At 34.0% G+C, this 17,690-nt stretch overlaps 2 protein-coding genes and 7 non-coding genes across 9 annotated transcripts; all 9 read right to left on the bottom strand.

Moving 5' to 3' along the window:
• Positions 1-658: 658 nt before the first annotated feature.
• Positions 659-2,403, bottom strand: LOC136221655 (large ribosomal subunit protein eL38z/eL38y-like). Its single transcript, XM_066009063.1, has 2 exons — positions 2,312-2,403; positions 659-974 (listed from the first exon to the last, which is right to left on the bottom strand). Exons 1-2 carry the CDS (start codon positions 2,312-2,314, stop codon positions 768-770), a joined length of 210 nt encoding a protein of 69 aa, XP_065865135.1. The 5' UTR covers positions 2,315-2,403; the 3' UTR covers positions 659-767.
• LOC136224971 (small nucleolar RNA SNORD25) lies at positions 1,190-1,273 on the bottom strand. The gene has a single exon (XR_010686713.1). It is a non-coding gene; the product is annotated as a small nucleolar RNA SNORD25 (small nucleolar RNA).
• On the bottom strand, positions 1,464-1,602 carry LOC136225320 (small nucleolar RNA snoR136). The gene has a single exon (XR_010687040.1). It is a non-coding gene; the product is annotated as a small nucleolar RNA snoR136 (small nucleolar RNA).
• LOC136225338 (small nucleolar RNA SNORD25) lies at positions 1,622-1,704 on the bottom strand. The gene has a single exon (XR_010687056.1). It is a non-coding gene; the product is annotated as a small nucleolar RNA SNORD25 (small nucleolar RNA).
• Positions 2,404-9,734: 7,331 nt separating the features above from the next.
• On the bottom strand, positions 9,735-13,488 carry LOC136222893 (small ribosomal subunit protein eS4x-like). The gene is made up of 5 exons (XM_066010582.1): positions 13,334-13,488; positions 11,227-11,304; positions 10,950-11,130; positions 10,506-10,603; positions 9,735-10,375 (listed from the first exon to the last, which is right to left on the bottom strand). The coding sequence occupies exons 1-5, from the start codon at positions 13,334-13,336 to the stop codon at positions 9,944-9,946; spliced, it is 792 nt and encodes a 263-aa protein (XP_065866654.1). The 5' UTR covers positions 13,337-13,488; the 3' UTR covers positions 9,735-9,943.
• LOC136225324 (small nucleolar RNA snoR136) lies at positions 11,480-11,615 on the bottom strand. The gene has a single exon (XR_010687044.1). It is a non-coding gene; the product is annotated as a small nucleolar RNA snoR136 (small nucleolar RNA).
• On the bottom strand, positions 11,673-11,758 carry LOC136224978 (small nucleolar RNA SNORD25). Its single transcript, XR_010686720.1, has one exon. It is a non-coding gene; the product is annotated as a small nucleolar RNA SNORD25 (small nucleolar RNA).
• Positions 11,987-12,129, bottom strand: LOC136225314 (small nucleolar RNA snoR136). Its single transcript, XR_010687034.1, has one exon. It is a non-coding gene; the product is annotated as a small nucleolar RNA snoR136 (small nucleolar RNA).
• LOC136224974 (small nucleolar RNA SNORD25) lies at positions 12,208-12,290 on the bottom strand. Its single transcript, XR_010686716.1, has one exon. It is a non-coding gene; the product is annotated as a small nucleolar RNA SNORD25 (small nucleolar RNA).
• Positions 13,489-17,690: the final 4,202 nt, after the last annotated feature.

Here is a 17,690-nt window from a genome sequence, read left to right as displayed (position 1 = left end):
TGTCCAATCGTAAAACATAACCCCAGATTGGGAATTTTTTTACCCCGTACTTGGAGCAACCGTAAAAACGTTTCCCTAGATTCGTATCACGCCAAAGATCTGATTACCAGACTCCACGAACGTTGCAGCTTTTGTATTTTACGTGTTTTTTCAATTTCAGTCCATATCAGCGATTTGGAATTATGTTTCACAATTGATCAAGTTTAAGGGTTAACGTTTTACAATTGGACAAGTTTAAAAGGTAAATTATTACAATTGAAAGCTGAGGGGGGCAGTTGTAACGTTTGAACAAATTCAAAGGTTATTTGTGTATTAGGCTTTAAATTTATACTAATTTTATACGTTATGGCTAATCAAATTTGACCTTTATCCCATTATTTTTTCAAGCTAAATACTTAGCCAACACATCCATCCGATCAAATAATGTCACATATTCATTTTTTTAACATGTATATCTCTCATGAATTGGTATCCATCATTCTTTTGATTGGTTGGGTGTATTAAACCATCATTCTTTTGATTGGTCGGGTGTATTAAACGGGTAAGTTAGTGATGAAATTAGAATATTGGCAATTTGCCCTTCAATCTCACATATTTAGATAGTTATAAGCATTTTACATTTGCTATAAACGTCTAAATTCAAAATGGAAAACACACAAACTGGGTAAAATATTCCTTTAACATAATAATTTCCATTAACAAACTATACAGCCAACTGAGACAAAAATGAAATCATTGTTGATATCTCTTACAAACTAACCATGAACTCACAGATCTTGAACAGTCAAACCTGGAGGGAGAGATTGTTTCAATTTGTCTGCCTTCTCAGAGTCGAACACGCAAAGGGTGTATAGGTACTTGGAGCAACGGACTTTGAATTTGACAACATCTTTGCTCCTCTTGATCTTCACTGAGCGTGCATCTTTCCTTCTTGCAGTTATAAGGAAATCTTTGATCTCGTGAATTTGCTTTGGCTGAAAAAAAGCAAATGCCAGAGCAATAAGCAGCAATTGGAGAAATATAACAATTTTTAGCTACTGCTTTACCAAATTAAACATTCAAAATTCAAATCAAACCAAACTTACTCAATTTCTGATATGTTCTTAAAAGTTGCATTAATGTGTACATCAAAGTTCTCAAGGGGAACATATTGTGCTCACAAAACATATGTACTAAAGTTGAAAGTTTTTAGAACTCAGTCCCTTAGATGTTCTAAAAAGTTGCGATCATCACCGCAAATCATTACAGGTCTGTAGGACTCATCATTGTTCTGTCAATATTTTATCTAAATTTGAAAAGCAGATGGGAAAATAAAAAATTAAATGCAATTTCCCGCGATGAGCAAAGGGAAAATTAGAAGAAATTTTTTTAAAACTTAAAAGTGATGACCTCTTCTAATCTAACATGTAATTCTTTGTCAAAGCATGACCTTAACTCCTACAAATTTATAGCCATGGGCAAGAGAATGTAGTCTCCCGACGTCCAAATGCAACAGAAAATTCAACCTTGGATAGCGAGGGAAACAATTTCTTTTGGCTTCCATGTATCAGCATTAACTAATTAATTTAGTTTAAAGCTGCAATACCAAAATAAAGATTGCAATGAAAGCCTTATATGTACAAGAAACTCAGTCCCTTAGATGTTCTTAGACTTGCGATCATTTCCACAAATCATTACAGGTCTGTAGGACTCATCACAGTTCCATCTAACAAATCATGCTAAGAAATTGTACTTTTCGAACAAAAAATAAGAAATATAGTTGCTCCAGCAATGATGCCCCCAACTCAACAATGAGATGGGGAAGATATACTAAGAACAACACAAACACTATTGCTTCAAGGGAACGAGCCAAGAGGGAATCAAAGTCCACAATGACTAGATAATGAAGCATTTGACAGCCCATATGTATATAACTAAAGGTCCATATAATCACAATACAGAGTAAAACATTTTGCAGCCTGTGTTACAAGTAAATCGAACAAACGCAATAAAATCAAGTGTTTCATTTCCAGTATTTCAGATCAAATAGCATAAATTAAACATTGCATCAAGGCATAATGAATATTCTCTTCAGAAAACAGAATAAATCAGAGTAAATACTTCTAGGGTTTTGGATCTTCCATGAAATCAATCATCATCTCAACTTCAGTATTCAACGAAATAACATACTAAGAAAAATAACTACGAAAAGCACTAGTACGACTGAGAAAATGCGACTTCAAAAACGAGGATTCTATGAACAAATCTGGCAAATAAATGAAGTAATATCACGGAATATAGAACATGTAAATAAACATTACTAGTAGACTACCATTTTTAATGAGTTTTGCAAGCTCTGTTTCAGCACAAGTGCCCAGCCCCCAATCCCAAGCTTAGCGATCTGCAGATATATATAGTCGAGTGCTGTTTTTAAACCCTAGTAATTTTGTTAGCCGTATTTCCCTTTATACCCCTATATTTGGATTCTTATTACACAAGAGTTTATAGTATGAGTTTTCTCTTTTATGGCTGCCTTGTTTTATTTTATTTTTATCATTTGTATTTTTTTTTCTCATTAATTCTACTTATGGTTTTTCTTTTTCAATTTTGATTTTCTTTATTAAGGACAAAAAACGTATATTAAGGGCCCATTTGTTTTACCTACTGTTTGCGGTTGTTGTTTGCCGTTTGTTGTTGCTATTTGCTGTTTGCTTTTGGAAAATGTTGCTTTTCCTAAAAGCAGAAATTCTCTTTTGTAAAATGCTGCTTTTCAGGTGTGAAAAGCAAACAGGAGGTCACTAACCAAACATCTAATGATGCTTTTCAGATTTAAAAGGTAAACAGGAGGTCACTAACCAAACACCTAAAACTCTTCATTTTGAAATGAAAAAGCAAACATAAGCATGAGAAGGAGCAACTAAACGGGCCCTAACCCTATGAGTGGCTATTTATGATCTTTTATACATACATGGAATCTCCTTGTTTAAGTGTAGCATTTTTTATTTTCTAAAAGACGGGACGAGAAAGCGATTTAATGGTTGAGGTGTTCGATTTTTATCAAATCTGGACCAGCATATTCTTATTAAGTCTTTTTCTCAAGCTTTACCAAATTTTTACATTAGTACGTTTCTGCCACGACATTCTATTTGTGATGAGTTTCACAAAATGATGAATTCTTCTTGGTGGGGTTCGAAGAGCAATGAAAAGAAAAGTTTTCATGGGTTTGATTGCTCGAACATCTATGTAAGAACGATCGATGAGATTAGGTTATAGAGATTTACATAATTTTAACCTTTTTCTTCTTCATAAACATGGTTTGAAGTGAAGTTCGTTTTTAGTCTTACACCTTGGTTAATAAAATCTTGAAAGCTAAACACTATATTTGTGACACTTTTTTTTCTTTCAAATCATGCAATAATTCTAGTTTTATTTAGAGGAGTGTGTGAAACTCTATTAATGTATTTTGTTTGGGTTAGCAATGGTGTATATAAGATGATAATAGTATTCGGGTTTGGAAGGATTATTGGTGTTTGAAGACGAGGCAAGCAAAATTCATGATACGTTGGTTTCTAATTATTCAATGCAAAAAAAATCTGATCTGGAAATACACTTCCAATGGCACCTACTCTTCTAAGTATAGCTATTTATGGATTGGATCAGGCTGGTCTGATTGGATCTAATCAGATTTGATATCTAATTATTTTGTCCAAACTTAAGTTCGTATTTGATTTACAACCGGTTCGAATCGGACTGGGTCAAGCTGGAAAAACTAATTTCCAAGTCTAATCCAGTCCGGTCTAATCCATCCAATTTATTTATTTATTTTAAAAATAAATTAAAAATTAAAATAATGGCAAAATGATTAAAAATTAAATTTATTCATGATATATTGGTGCACATTACTTGTTGCCCGCCTGCCTTGGTAGCTCTAAATGGTGTCACATATAGCCTCCAATAATCGAATTTATCATCAATGATGTTTCAAAAATATAAAGTAAAGTAAAGTTATAAAAATAAATTAAAAATTATCAATAATGATAGACCGATAAAAACTAGATATGCAGTGTAATTTAACAAAATGATGTATAAGAAGTATCAAGCAGGGGCGGAGCCAGAGCCCTGCTCGGGGGCTCCGGGCCACCCCGCTGTCGGCTCCACCCTTGTGAAAAATTTGTTCGGTAGTTAATAGCCCTCCATAATTATAGTATGTTAATGCCTGTTTGTAATGTTATAACAATATGTTGAAATGGTTGGTTGGTTAAGTGGTTTGTTTTGTTGTAAAAGGTCATGAGTTCAAACCCCTTCAACCTTATTATTTATCTAATTGATTTTTTCCCTACAACTCTTTTAAACTTTTTTTTTTCAAATATAATTTTTAAGCAATTAATGTTGGATTTATAAAACATTAAATATTTCTTATTTTTTTAGGCCTAATACTTTTAATTTTTTTTAGCATTCAACACATCAAAATGACGAAAATTTAGGTGTTTTTGTTTAGAAAATCAACATTAGACATATAAAAAAACTAAATAAGTTTACGACTTTTCACTTTAGCCAAAATGAAGCCGTTTTATCATGTTATAGGCTAAAAAAAATTGCCCAACCCTAACGGGTAAGCCTTGAAAAAAATCACCGCAAATTACACAACTAAAATTAGCCCCCCAAACCTCAAATTCTGGCTCCGTCACTGAGTATCAGTAGAATTTGATAGTTATAATTAATTATCAGTTGATTGAAATTTTAGGATAGGAATTATACAATAATTAAAAATGCTATTGTAAATTGTATATGCAAAGTAAAATACTAAGTACAATTTAAAATTTATAACATTTTATATAAGGGTGAGTCGGACCGAGTTGGGTCTGAGTTTTAAGATAAATCTCAAGTCCCCCATTTTATGCTTAGTCTCTGATAGGGTTGGGCCACATATAATATATGCATGTCCAAGTCTGACCCAAAAAAGATGGGGTTGGTCAGATTGGATTAGCCAACCAGCTTTTAAATAGGTCTAACTTGGAGTGGAACACAGGGTAGAAGAAATTATATTGCTACTATGGACAAATGTACGTTGGCAGTGTTGGCTAAACCAATCGATAGGTTCATAAAATTTAATGTTGATGGCGCAATTTTTCTGTCTGATTGAAAGTGCAGTGTCGAGGCTGTAATTCGCAAGGATAATGGTAATATGCTTACTTGTAGCAGCTCGACTCGACTATATATGACATCAATGCGCTTAGATAGTGAAAGCTATTATCTAAAAGGCTTAAAGCATTATTTGGCCACTGATTTATCTAAAATTGTGTCATTTGGCTCCTGACCTATTATTTGGTCACATTTGGCCCTTGACCTATTCCATTTGGTGAAATTTCACCCAATTTGTGTGAATACTTAACGGAATCGGTATCTCATTGATAAGTAACGATATTTTGACACTTAAACTTGAAACGTGATATTTCTTAAAGGGTTTTTTTCCACATTATGTGTAAATAATTAATTAGATTAAAAAAGAAAAAAACAGAAAACAAATCCTAAACTAAAATCAATTAAGTTCAAGTGTCAAAATATCGTTACTTATCAATGAGATAATGATTCGGTTAAGTTTGAATCCAAATTGGGTGAAAGTTCACCAATTTAGGATAGATCGGGGGCCAAATGTGACCAAATAATAGGTCAGAGGCCAAATGATAAAATTTTAGATATATCAAGGGCTAAATAGTGCTTTAAGTCTATCTAAAATAATATTCAAACTCAATTTTTTTTATTAGTCCTAACGTTAATTTTTAGTAGTTTGCATATATTTTTTACTTTTAAATTTATGGTGTATGCATTTTGTGAAAATTTAGTATATATTTCTTTTTTTTTGGTTCGTAAGGGTATCCACCGTCGACAACAGTGACTATCCCTTTTGCAGATGGTTTGCACCTCTATGAGTGGGACTGCTGGCCACGGAAATTCTTTCCATTCCCAAATACGAGGATCGAACCCTGGACCTTTGGTTAAGGGAGGAGGAGCCTTTGCCACGGAAATTTAGTATATATTTCTTGTCTTTATTTTTTATTTTAAAAATATTTTTATGCTTTTTAAATTTTCAAAAATGTAATTTAAAAAAAAAATTAATTTAAATTTGACGCTTTATATTCTTTAGGGTTAAGGTGCAAAAATACCCCTAACGTTTTGGGTCAGGAGTAATTTTACCCCTAACGTCTAAAATGGTGCAATTTTACCCCTAACATTTATAACCAAGAGCAATTTTACCCCTAACGTTGATAAATTGGATCAATTTGATAAATAATTTATCAGTCTTCTCAGCCATGAATCTTGTCATCTACACTTCACACGCATGTCATTTTATCAGTAACAAATACAAACATATGTTGGAATGTGAAAAAAATAAACAAATATACTGTCTTTTGTACGAATTAGACAAAAAAAATCAAAAAATTCACCAAATTTATAAATATTAATCTTCAATTCTATTATTAAATTACAAAAAACATGAAATCCTTTTTTTAGAATGAATTGATATGCAATTGGTGCAAAATAAAAAACAAAAATGTATGTGTTTTAATGTCTGAAATTGACCCAAATTACCAACGTTAGGGGTAAAATTGCTCTTGGTTACAAACGATATGGGTAAAATTGCATCATTTTAGACGTTAGGGGTAAAATGGCTCCTCACCCAAAACGTTAGGGGTATTTTTGCACCTTAACCCTATTCTTTATTATAATTCAAAGTTATAAATTATTATTGCAAGCGCTCCTCTCCTTTTCCTCCATTTCATCTCTTCTATTCTCTTTCCATTTTCGGTCAAAGTGCTTCAAATCTTCCTCTTTTGTAGATCTACTTTAAGAAGGAAGAAGGAATTTCCTTCTTTCTCCTTCCACCGAGTTAAATTTACTATATTTTTCTTTATTATATTTTCTTTTTAGTCACTGTTTATATATTTTATCAGATCTCTCTATCCGTTTGAACTGTATCAAATCTCTCTATATATTTTTATCAGATCTCTCTATCCGTTTGAACTGTTTATACCTTTTTCGGATTTAGCAAGAGCGGAAATGATTTATTTTATCCGTGAATCAATATATCTAAATGGTGAAGATTTGATTGCGGCTGCTTTTCTGCGGATTTGGATTTCCATGAAATATATACATTTTATGGTTCTTTTGTGTGGTTTATACCTTTTATGGTTTTTTTATGATTTTGTAGCCATTTTCGTCCCTATGTGGATTTTGTAAGATTGTAAGGCCGCGGTTTGAGCTGTTGCTTGCCTTTTTCGAGCCTCTCCGATGATGGACAGCTTAATACCCTTGCCCTTAGGAAGAGAAACCCATGGTTTAGTGCCTTTACCGATGGTGAACACATTGCCCAACTAGAAACCAAATGCTTATGTGCATTTATAGAAAGCCATTAGCAATAATGACATTCATAGATGATCACTAGCTGCACAAGTTCAGGAAACAAGTATAAACATACACACATTCCAAGTTCCTATTACCCACAAATACAAAAAATTAATTTATATTTAACAACTTCAATAACCTCTTCGCTAATTTAGAATGTCTATATGTGTTTACACATACACATGCACATGGAGAGCAGTTTGCAAGCAGGACTGCTGCACACCTACATCACTTGATAATCAGAGACAAAGCTGATTAATCCATGACATGATATTTGCTTATTTTATACTGAAATTTATTCGACATTGCATCATACAAATAACAAGAAATTGCTAAGGAGCAACCTCAATCAACATATTATTGAACTACTGCTTTACCAATAAAAACATGATTAATGGGATTATAGATTTGGACAAACATTAATCTCCTCCAGAAGTATAAAGAAAGTACTGATAATACATCCTAGCATTATTTGACGTAAATAAGAAATAAGATCACTTGAGAATCAAGAATATACAGAAGATGGAGTGTTACTGCCAATAAATATATCAATAAAAGAATTATCACCATCCAACTAAGGTCACCACGAAAGGAAAGTCAAGAGTATATAGCTCAGATGCACAAGGTAAAGCCAAACTTCAAAACCATAATATTTATGCCCAAAAATTATCACAGCAAAAAAGACAAAGGAAACAAGCCACTCAAAAATAAATAAAGGTAAGGTGATCCCAAGAACAATTTAATTGTATCAAGATAATATATACCAATTCATGTTTTCAGACTCTGCACTGTTCTTTAAAATCCACTTTGACACAGTTCCGCAGTCCACAGGACGGTGAGCTTCTTCCGTGCAATGCAATAACCCAATGGCACTTGCTACTTAGTTTCATAATACTAAAACACATAAAAAGCTATTAAATCTATGGAGAGATAGATTTAAATAGAACTGTGAGAGTATGACTTGTGAATCGAAATCCACATTTTGTGAATAGTGACTCGTGAATCGAATCATAAGATTCAGTTCAACTTCATAATATTATAAAAAAATAAAATATTCACAATGTTAAACTCAAAATATTAATCTAAAAATGCAATTTTAATGTCAAAAAGAAAAATCATATCAACCGAGTACTTATAATTCAAATCTAATTCAAATGCAATCCAATCAAACTAATTCACAAATAGAACTATGTGTAACAACTTAGCGGAGATCGAGAGTTTGAGCTTGTGACTTTTTTTTGCTTTGTTGTCAACTTGATAATGATGGAACGAAACTAGAGCTGAATCGAATCAAATAGTATGATTCGAATTCAATTCGTAAGATTCTGTTACAATTTAGATTCACCCTATAGCTTCGGCTCGAAATAAAGTTGAATCGAGTCGTGATTCGAATTGTAAATCGTAAGATTCTAACAACAGTGATGCACTCACAAATAAACTTGAAGATAAGACAATGTTAGACAATATTCAAACAAAAAGGAAAGAAACAGAGGCAAAAGAATGCCTCTTGATTTTAGAAGATATTTTAGGACATCATCACCCTACCATTGATCACTAAGCATCTTCAGATCTTAAATTTTTTAGGGTGGTCGTAATAAATCCAGTACATTTGGCTGAATGGTATGATGTCCTTATTTTTGGACTTCCCCATAGTTGAAATCCTCATTGAACAATTATGATAAAATGAAAATGCTGGCATTAATTTCGGTTCATGCCAACAAATTCCATAAATCAGTTGCAATATAATGATATTTTTAACAGACTTAGTGAAAAGAAAAGAAAAAATGAGTAAAATATCAAAAAGGCCAACTGGAAAATGGCAATATTTTTTTAATATCTTCATTTTACTCGCAGATAAATATCAATAGTGAAAAACTAGAAATAACTGTATATTGCCTATGAGCACTATAACAAAACTTACATTCCAGCAAAAGCTATAGGCACATTTGCATGAAACGTCAAAGCTTCCACCAGCTGCAGCAAAATCAACAGCATACTCACACCCAGTTAGACTTTATTAAAATGCAAATTAGACTTTATTATTTTAACAGTGATGGATAATTTAGCTAAAACAAGATTAAAGTTCTAGGCTTTTTTTTCCTATTTGAAATTAAAACAATTTGTAACATAGGAGATAAAAACACGATTTACAAACTAACTCAATTTGTGATCATCATTTTTTTACCTCATATATCTATACATACATAGAGATAATGTAACACAATAGAACTTAATTACTATCCCCAATAAAAATCTCCAAAACCTCTAATTGGAGTTCCTGTTGTTCCCGTCCTTATGCCACCCTTATCCTCCCCGTTTACCAAGTACCAACTAACAGTTAGGAATACTGGTGATTTGAATATGTTGCTTGAGACCAAATCTTTAAGCAACACATAAGTTCTCTGATAAGCACACTATATATTGTTCAAAATTGTGTCCATAAATGAAAACAAATGAAAAACATTTCAGAATTTCATGCACCTAAACATAAACCAACTACCTCTCATCAGATGTGTTCAACATAAACTTCAGCACAAAAAAAAAGAACTTAAAATACTTCTTAAGCGGCTGTTTGAGCTGCAGCTTGCCTTTTCCTGGCCTCTTCAATGATGGACAGCTTAATACCCTTGCCCTTAGGAAGAGAAACCCATGGTTTAGTGCCTTTACCAATGGTGAACACATTGCCCAATCGAGTTGCAAACTCGTGCCCAGTTGCATCTTGGATGTGAACAGTTTCAAAACTTCCCTTATGCTTTTCCCTATTTTTAAGCACTCCAACTCTTCCTCTGTTCCTCCCTCCAGTGACCATGACAACATTTCCTACATCAAATTTGATAAATTCGGTGATCTTGTTGCTCTCCAGGTCAAGCTTGATGGTATCATTTGCCTTGATGAGGGGATCCGGGTAGCGAATTGTACGGCCATCGTATGTATTCAGGTAAGGAATGCCCTTTTGACCAAATTGAATAGATCGGACTTTGCAGAGCTTAAACTGCACAGTATTATTCCACAATTCAACACATATTAGTACCATATTGAAATTTAACATCTAAAGATTAAACAGTGCAAATCGTACAAGATTTCAATAAACTAAACCCCTTGATCAAAAGATGCAGACAAACCTTTGACTCATCATCCCTGACGGAGTGCAGCCGAAACCGGCCTTTAGTGTCATAAAGGAGACGGAAGTTCTCATTCGTCTTAGGAATTGACACAACATCTGTTAAAGCAGAAATAAAGAAAAATGAATAATAGTCCAAATACCGTATGAATGTCACTTCCTTTGAGGAAGAGAGCGCTCAAAACAATCAAGATAGTGCAACAAGCTAGATATTGCTACTCAAATTCAATTCCAATCATAAGAAGGCTTGCTACTTGGATAAGTATCATTAAGTGCTTGCAAAAGACAATATATATATATATAAATATTTGTATTCAACAATAATTTTATCCGGTTAAACAACATAGCAGCAAAAGGCCTAGGCCAGCTATCCACAACCATTCAATATTAAATGAACACAATTTAAAAAAGAACATTTTGAAGTAACAAAGTGAGGACAACATACCCATGAAACCAGCAGGATATGTTTTATCCGTCCTAACCTTCCCATCGACAAGAATATGTCGCTGCATCAGAATAGAAATCACTTCACGATATGTGAGAGCATACTTCAGCCTGTTGCGCAGAATTAGGATCAACGGCAAACACTCACGAGACTTGTGAGGTCCAGATGATGGCTTGGGAGCCTAATGCCATAGCAGAGAAAAAAAACACATAAATTAAGGAAATACTCCATGACAAGATTTTTGTAAGAAATACAAAGTCATCGATTGCTAACTTACAAAAGCACCTCCAAGTTTTTTAAGCATCCAATGATTTGGGGCATTGAGCCTCTTCAAGTGTTTCTTCAAGCCTCTTGCCTGCAATGCACCATAAAAACCCGGTGTCACTAGACAAAATATTAACAAGCATATTAATATTCCAACAAATGCATTTTTTCTGCTGCTATGCTATATAAGAGACTGCAGTAACAGTTACAATTCAAGAACCTATGACATAACAAAACTCAATTATGCTACATTTATTCAACAAAAGAGATGTAGTTTCCAGATGTCAAAATGCAACAGAGGAAATTTAACAATGGATAGCGAGGGAAGCAATGTTTTAGGCTTCCATAACAGCAGCAGTAACTAAATAAACATAGTGTAAAGCAAAATCGCAACGAAGCCTTTAGAGTTTGCATACGGATCTCAGAACATAAAAAAAATAAGAATTAAGACTATGTACAAGGAACACATTCCACTACATGTTCTTAAAAGACTTGCTATCATTTCTGCAAATCATTACAGGTCTGTACGACTCATCACAGTTCTGTCAATATTTTATCTGAATTTGAAAAGAAAATGAAAAATAAAAAAAATAAAAATAAATGTAATTTCCCTGATGGAGAAGGGGAAAAAAGGATAAATTTTTTAAAACTTAAAAGTGATATCTTCTAATGTAACTTGTATTCCTTTGTCAAAGCATGACCTTAAGTCCTGCAAATCGCATTGCAGGATATGTAGAATCCTTAACTAAAAACATTTGTAGCAATGGGCAAGAGAATATAGTTTCCCGACGTCCAAATGCAACAGAAAATTCAACCTTGGATAGCGAGGGAAACAAAAAAAATTTAGGCTTCCATACAGCAGCATTAACTAATTAAACTTAGTGTAAAGCTGCAATCTCAAAATAAAGACTGCAATGAAAGCCACGACAGTTTGCCAAATCAACATCAAAGCACAAAGATAAAAACCAAAAAAAAAAAACTGTGACCTCGTACAAGAAACTCAGTCCCTTAGATGTTCTAAGACTTGCGATCATTTCCGCAAATCATTACAGGTCTGTAGGAATCATCACAGTTCCATCTAACAAATTATGCTAAGAGATTGTACTTTTCGAAGAAAAAAATAAGAAATATAGTTGCTCCAGCAATTATGCCCCCAACTCAACAATGAGATGAGGAAGAAATAAGAACAACACAAACACTATTGCTTTAAGGGATGCAGTCAACCGGGAATCGAAGTCCACACTTCTAGATAGCGAAGCATTTGACAGTCTATATATAACTAAAGGTCCATATAATCAATATATGGTGTAAAACATTTTAACAGAACAAATTCATTTATTATACTTTAATGAAATCTCCCAAGAGTAGCTCTAAAAATGAAGAGTCGCATTTCAAAGCATACATATTAGATTTCAAGGGTCAGAAGGCCAATTCAAGGTTTCTAACCCTAAACAACTGGCCTAATCGATAGACAAAGTTCAGTATAACAGAACTAAACTAAGATCACCTATGCTACAAAAATCCAGTGATTCATTTACTATTTTCAAAATCAAATAGCATAAAACAAACACTGCATAAAAACATAATATTCATATCAGATCTGACACTGTCTTTCGAAACGGGATAAATCAGAGTAAATGCTCGTAAACTTTTGGTTGGATCTGCTATGAAATACATCTTGCTCTCAAGCTCAGTATTCAACGAATAAGAACAAAAAAAATACCAGAGAAGCTAAAAACATAGGATTACAGATGACGAAACAAAGGTAAAAATAAAAAAAACTAGAGATATTAAATCAGACACATGATAAATATTCACGTCGGATCTCACACTGTCCGTCAAAACGTAATAAATCAGAGTAAATACATGTAGACTTTTGGTTGGATCTGCTATGAAATCCATTTTGGTCTCAAACCAAGTATTCAACGAGTTAAGAACAAAATAGAAATACCAGAGAAACAAAAAAGATAGGACTCCAGATGACGATACAACGGTAAAACTAAAAAACTAGAGATATTAAGAAAATCATATACGCGAAGCATTCTATGAACAAATCTCACATATGAACGAAATGATATTACAAATCTAAAAGACGAGAATAAGAAATAGTGCTACTATACCATTTTGAATCAGTCCCTGTCTGCGACGGCTCCTCCGGTTTCAGCAGAAGTGACCAGCCCCCAAAACCCTAGCTTAGGTTTCTCTCTCTCTCTACACTACTATATATATATATATATATATATAAGCCAATTTTCTGAATTTTGATTTTTTATTAATGTAGTTTAAAAACAATTATTAAAATACGAGTATTTTTTTCTCTCACTCCCTAAAGTATTAATGTAGCAGTACTTGAGTGGGTGAGCCGAGAGTTGAAGTGTGAGTGGTGTGAGTTGAGAGCCCTCTTGTTACTTGTAGTTTGAAAGAAAAAATCAAAAAATTGTCTCCTTGGTTGTATAAATAGCTTCTTTATTTTAAGGGTTAATTTCAAATATAATTCATGTGGTTTCAAATTTTGGCAAATAAATACCTGTGGTTTGATTTCGAGCAAATAAATACCTGTGGTATGCTCCGTTTTCCAAAAACGCGGAAATAATGAAGACACGGGTATTTACCTAAATTAAGCGTTTGTTTATGACTTGTTATTACAAAAACATCCAAACCACGAGTATCTATTTGTAAAATATTCAAACCACATGGTACCTATTTATAAAAACACGCAAACCACAATAATTTATTTGAAAAACAGAGTGTACCATAGGTATTTATTTGCTCGAAATTAAACCACGAGTATTTATTTGTCATAACTTAAAACCACATGGGTTATATTTGAAATTAACTCTTATTTTAATACATCTTTTGCCCATGGACTTTCAAAGTGGCCCGATATCCCATCAATTTTCATAAAATATTCAATTAGTATCCTGAATTTACGTAAAATATAATCAATTGATCACTTGGTTGCAAAAAAAAAGTAAATTAAATGCGCAAAATGTATTTCACGCATCTTAAAATGTTATTACATAATTCAAAAATATATTTAGAAAAGTTATTATTTGCTCTACTATAAAACTCATCTTCTCTAATATTAGAACTGCATATTCTGATCTTCATTGTTTTACCTTTTTTTTAAGACTCGTGCGATATACTTTCCGCATTTAACTTTTTTTTTTTTGCAACCGAGTAATCAATTGATTACATTTTGCGTAAATTTATGGGAATAACTAAACATTTTATATAAGTTGATGGGGCTATTAGAATGCTTTGAAAGTTCAGGAGCCCAATCAAGATTTTTGGACAAGTTGAGGAGCAAATGATATATTAAGCCTTTTTATTTTGAAGAGATGTTTATTCCCAAATTTGGGAAAAGTTCAAGGTCAAATACATGAATATCATAATTAAGAAAAAAATTACAACTAAATCATATTAACAAATTTAATAATTAACATGTCACTATTCTTTATATATTATGATTTTACACCATAATTTAAAAATTCTAGATTTCAATTCATAAATCATAAACCCTAAAAAAAAAATTTAGACTTCTAATTTATAAATTATAATTCTTAAAATATATTAAAAATACTGATTTTACTAATTTAACATAATACAAAATTATAGCTTAACATAATTATAAATAGTTTTTAAAAAAATGAACTTCTGTATAACTTTCCCAAAGTTCAAGTAGTTTTATAATTTGACATTTTGAGAAATGCCGAATTTCTTTTTAATAAGATGATATTTGTAGAGTCTCTCCTTTTGGAGTGTTTCTCGGTCTCCTCTTTTGAGTTGTGTTACCTGCTTTTCGTCTCCCTCGCCTGGTTCTCTGTCCAAATCTCTTCGTTGTGCTCTAATTCTTCATAATCTTCACTAATCGCTGCTCATCGCTGGCTTTGGTGACTATTTTTTCTTGATTTTTGAGGTTTTTTGGCTTCAAGACCGCTGTCATCGTTTCGAGTTGGAGTTTCTTGGTGAGGGTTTTGAATTCTGCTTCGTTTTCCTCTCTGCTCAATTGCTTTTGGCTTGGTTCCGGTGGATGTTTGCCGATCGTTTTTCTTGCCTCGATTCCGGCTTCTGGAAAGGGTTTGCGATGTTTCCATCGGCGTTTTCCGCTGAGGGGATTTAGCTGGTGAGTCTTTTATACCTCTGGTTAATCACTTTCCTTTCTGCTTAATTGATGATTGTGGGGATCTTGGTGGCTGTAGAATCCAATTGATTACTGAGTTTGATCCCATGGATACTTCTCTGTTTTAGCTGTGTATCTTTGTTGGTCTTCCCTTTTGGTTTAGCTTTGTGGAAGGGAATAGAGGTATTGTGGAGGAGTACGCAAGGCTTAATTTGGAGGATGAATCCGTGGAAGGTATTGAAATTGGAGAGGAGGTTTTACATTTGGAAGAAGCACAAAACTATTTCTTTTTAGTTGGCCAATTCTTGTTAGCAAAACAGACACATTTTGAATCAATGAAAAATACTTTGGCCTCAATTTGGAGACCAGTTAAAGGAGTCACTATTACATAATCTGACATGGAGGGGAGATATTTGTTCCAATTCTACCATGAGAAGGACATTACTCGTGTGCTTAATGATGGTCCATGGACGTTTAATCAGAATGTGCTAATTTTGAGGAGGCTGGATGTTCTTGAGCAAGCTACTCAAGTGGAGCTAAGGAACTTGACTATTTGGGTTCAGATTTCGGATTTGCCTATTGGGTTTCAAACTGAAGAAGTATGTGCTATACTTGGGAACAAATTAGGGGTATATATGGAGTCGGATTCGAGGAATTTTACTGGCCTTAGGAGGAATTATTTTCGAATTAAGGTGGCTATTGACATCTATAAGCCTCTGCAGTTGGGGCAAAAATTGAAGAGAAGTGGAGGAAGCTGGCTTTGGGTGAGTTATAGATATGAGAGAGTGCCACAATTCTGCTTTTATTGTGGTATTATTGGTCATGCTGACAAATTCTGTTCTAGTCTTTTTGATAATCCGGCAAACCCTGTGGATAGAATGTATGGTAGTTTTCTTCATGCGGTAATCAGGAAACCTGGTATCCAAGTGGGGAAGCAGTGGCTTCATCAACCTTCTGATGTGTTTGAAGACAGTGAGGATGGCGTTTCTGAGTCTGATATACCTGAGATGATTCTAAGGCAGGAGGCCAATAAAACAGGGTCTTCTAACATTACAGGTAAGTATATTAGTGGGGTGCAGAAGGTTTTTGTGGCAAGGGGTGAGGGGTTGATTTTGGATCCCAAAAGACCGCGACTAGATTTGGAATCCATGGAAGTGGAAATTACTAATGACGCCCAGTCAAAAAAGGGAACGGAGGTGGGTCCTGTATCTCAGGCCCACCGGGGCCATGAGTGTTCTAAGTTGGAACTGCCGTGGTTTGGGCAATCCACGGACAGTTAGTGTCCTTAAGGACGTAATAAGTATCCATCGCCCATCAATAATTTTTCTCATGGAAACTATGGTAAAACAAAATAATGTAAGTAATGTGTGTAGGAAGCTTGGTTTTGATAATTTTTTTGTGATTGATTGCATTGGCCATGGGGGTGGTCTTGCGTTGCTGTGGACTGATAAGGTAACTGTGAATATTCTATCTTCTTCTCAGAATTTTATAAATGCCTCCATTACTGTACATCAGTTTCCCTCGTGGAGACTCACGGGTTTTTATGGTTTTCCTGAAAGAAGCAGAAGTAGGGATTCTTGGGCTCTTCTTATGTCGCTTGCTGATCCTCGGGATGAGCCTTGGTGTTGTATTGGTGACTTTAATGACCTTCTTAGCATTTCTGACAAACGCGGCGGCAATAGACATCCAAGTTGGCTACTATCCGGGTTTCAAGAGACTATTGAGAATTGTGGTTTGTTTAGTTTGCCTATGCAAGGACACCAATTTACTTGGGAGGTCGGTAGAGGTACTGATAGGTGGATTGAGGAGTGATTAGACAGAGGGTTTGTCAATTTGCGTTGGAAGGAGTTGTTTGTTAACTCCAGGCTGCGAAATTTAAGCACAATTTGCTCGAATCATTCGGCTTTACTGTTATCTGTTCAAGCATGGGTTCCTGTTAATAAGGTGAGGAGATTTAGATTCGAGAATTGCTGGTTACGTGAGCATTCATGCAGCTCTGTGGTCCAACAAGCTTGGGGAAATTCTGTTACAACCTCCATTTCTGAAAAGATTCATGATTGCGCCAAGGCGTTGTCAATATGGAGTAGCGGCCTTGATGGTAACTTCAGGAAAATGTTGACTAGCCTCCGTTCTAAAATAAAAGCATTAAGAGGTAGGAAGGATAGATACAGCATGGATCAGTTTTCTAGAGCTTCATCTGAATATGGGAAAATTCTTATGCAACAGGAGGATTTTTGGCGTCAAAGAGCAAAGTTGTTTTGGCTCTGTGACGGTGATTCCAACACGAAGTATTTTCACACTATGGCTTCGGCTCGAAAACGCAATAACTCCTTTGTTGAGCTTAAAAACAATAA

The sequence above is a fragment of the Euphorbia lathyris genome, chromosome 3 (genome assembly GCF_963576675.1).
Source record: "Euphorbia lathyris chromosome 3, ddEupLath1.1, whole genome shotgun sequence".
In the NCBI taxonomy this organism is placed as follows: domain Eukaryota; kingdom Viridiplantae; phylum Streptophyta; class Magnoliopsida; order Malpighiales; family Euphorbiaceae; genus Euphorbia; species Euphorbia lathyris.
The sequence above is the reverse complement of the archived record's forward strand: the minus strand, read 5'-3'. Positions and strand labels throughout refer to the sequence as shown.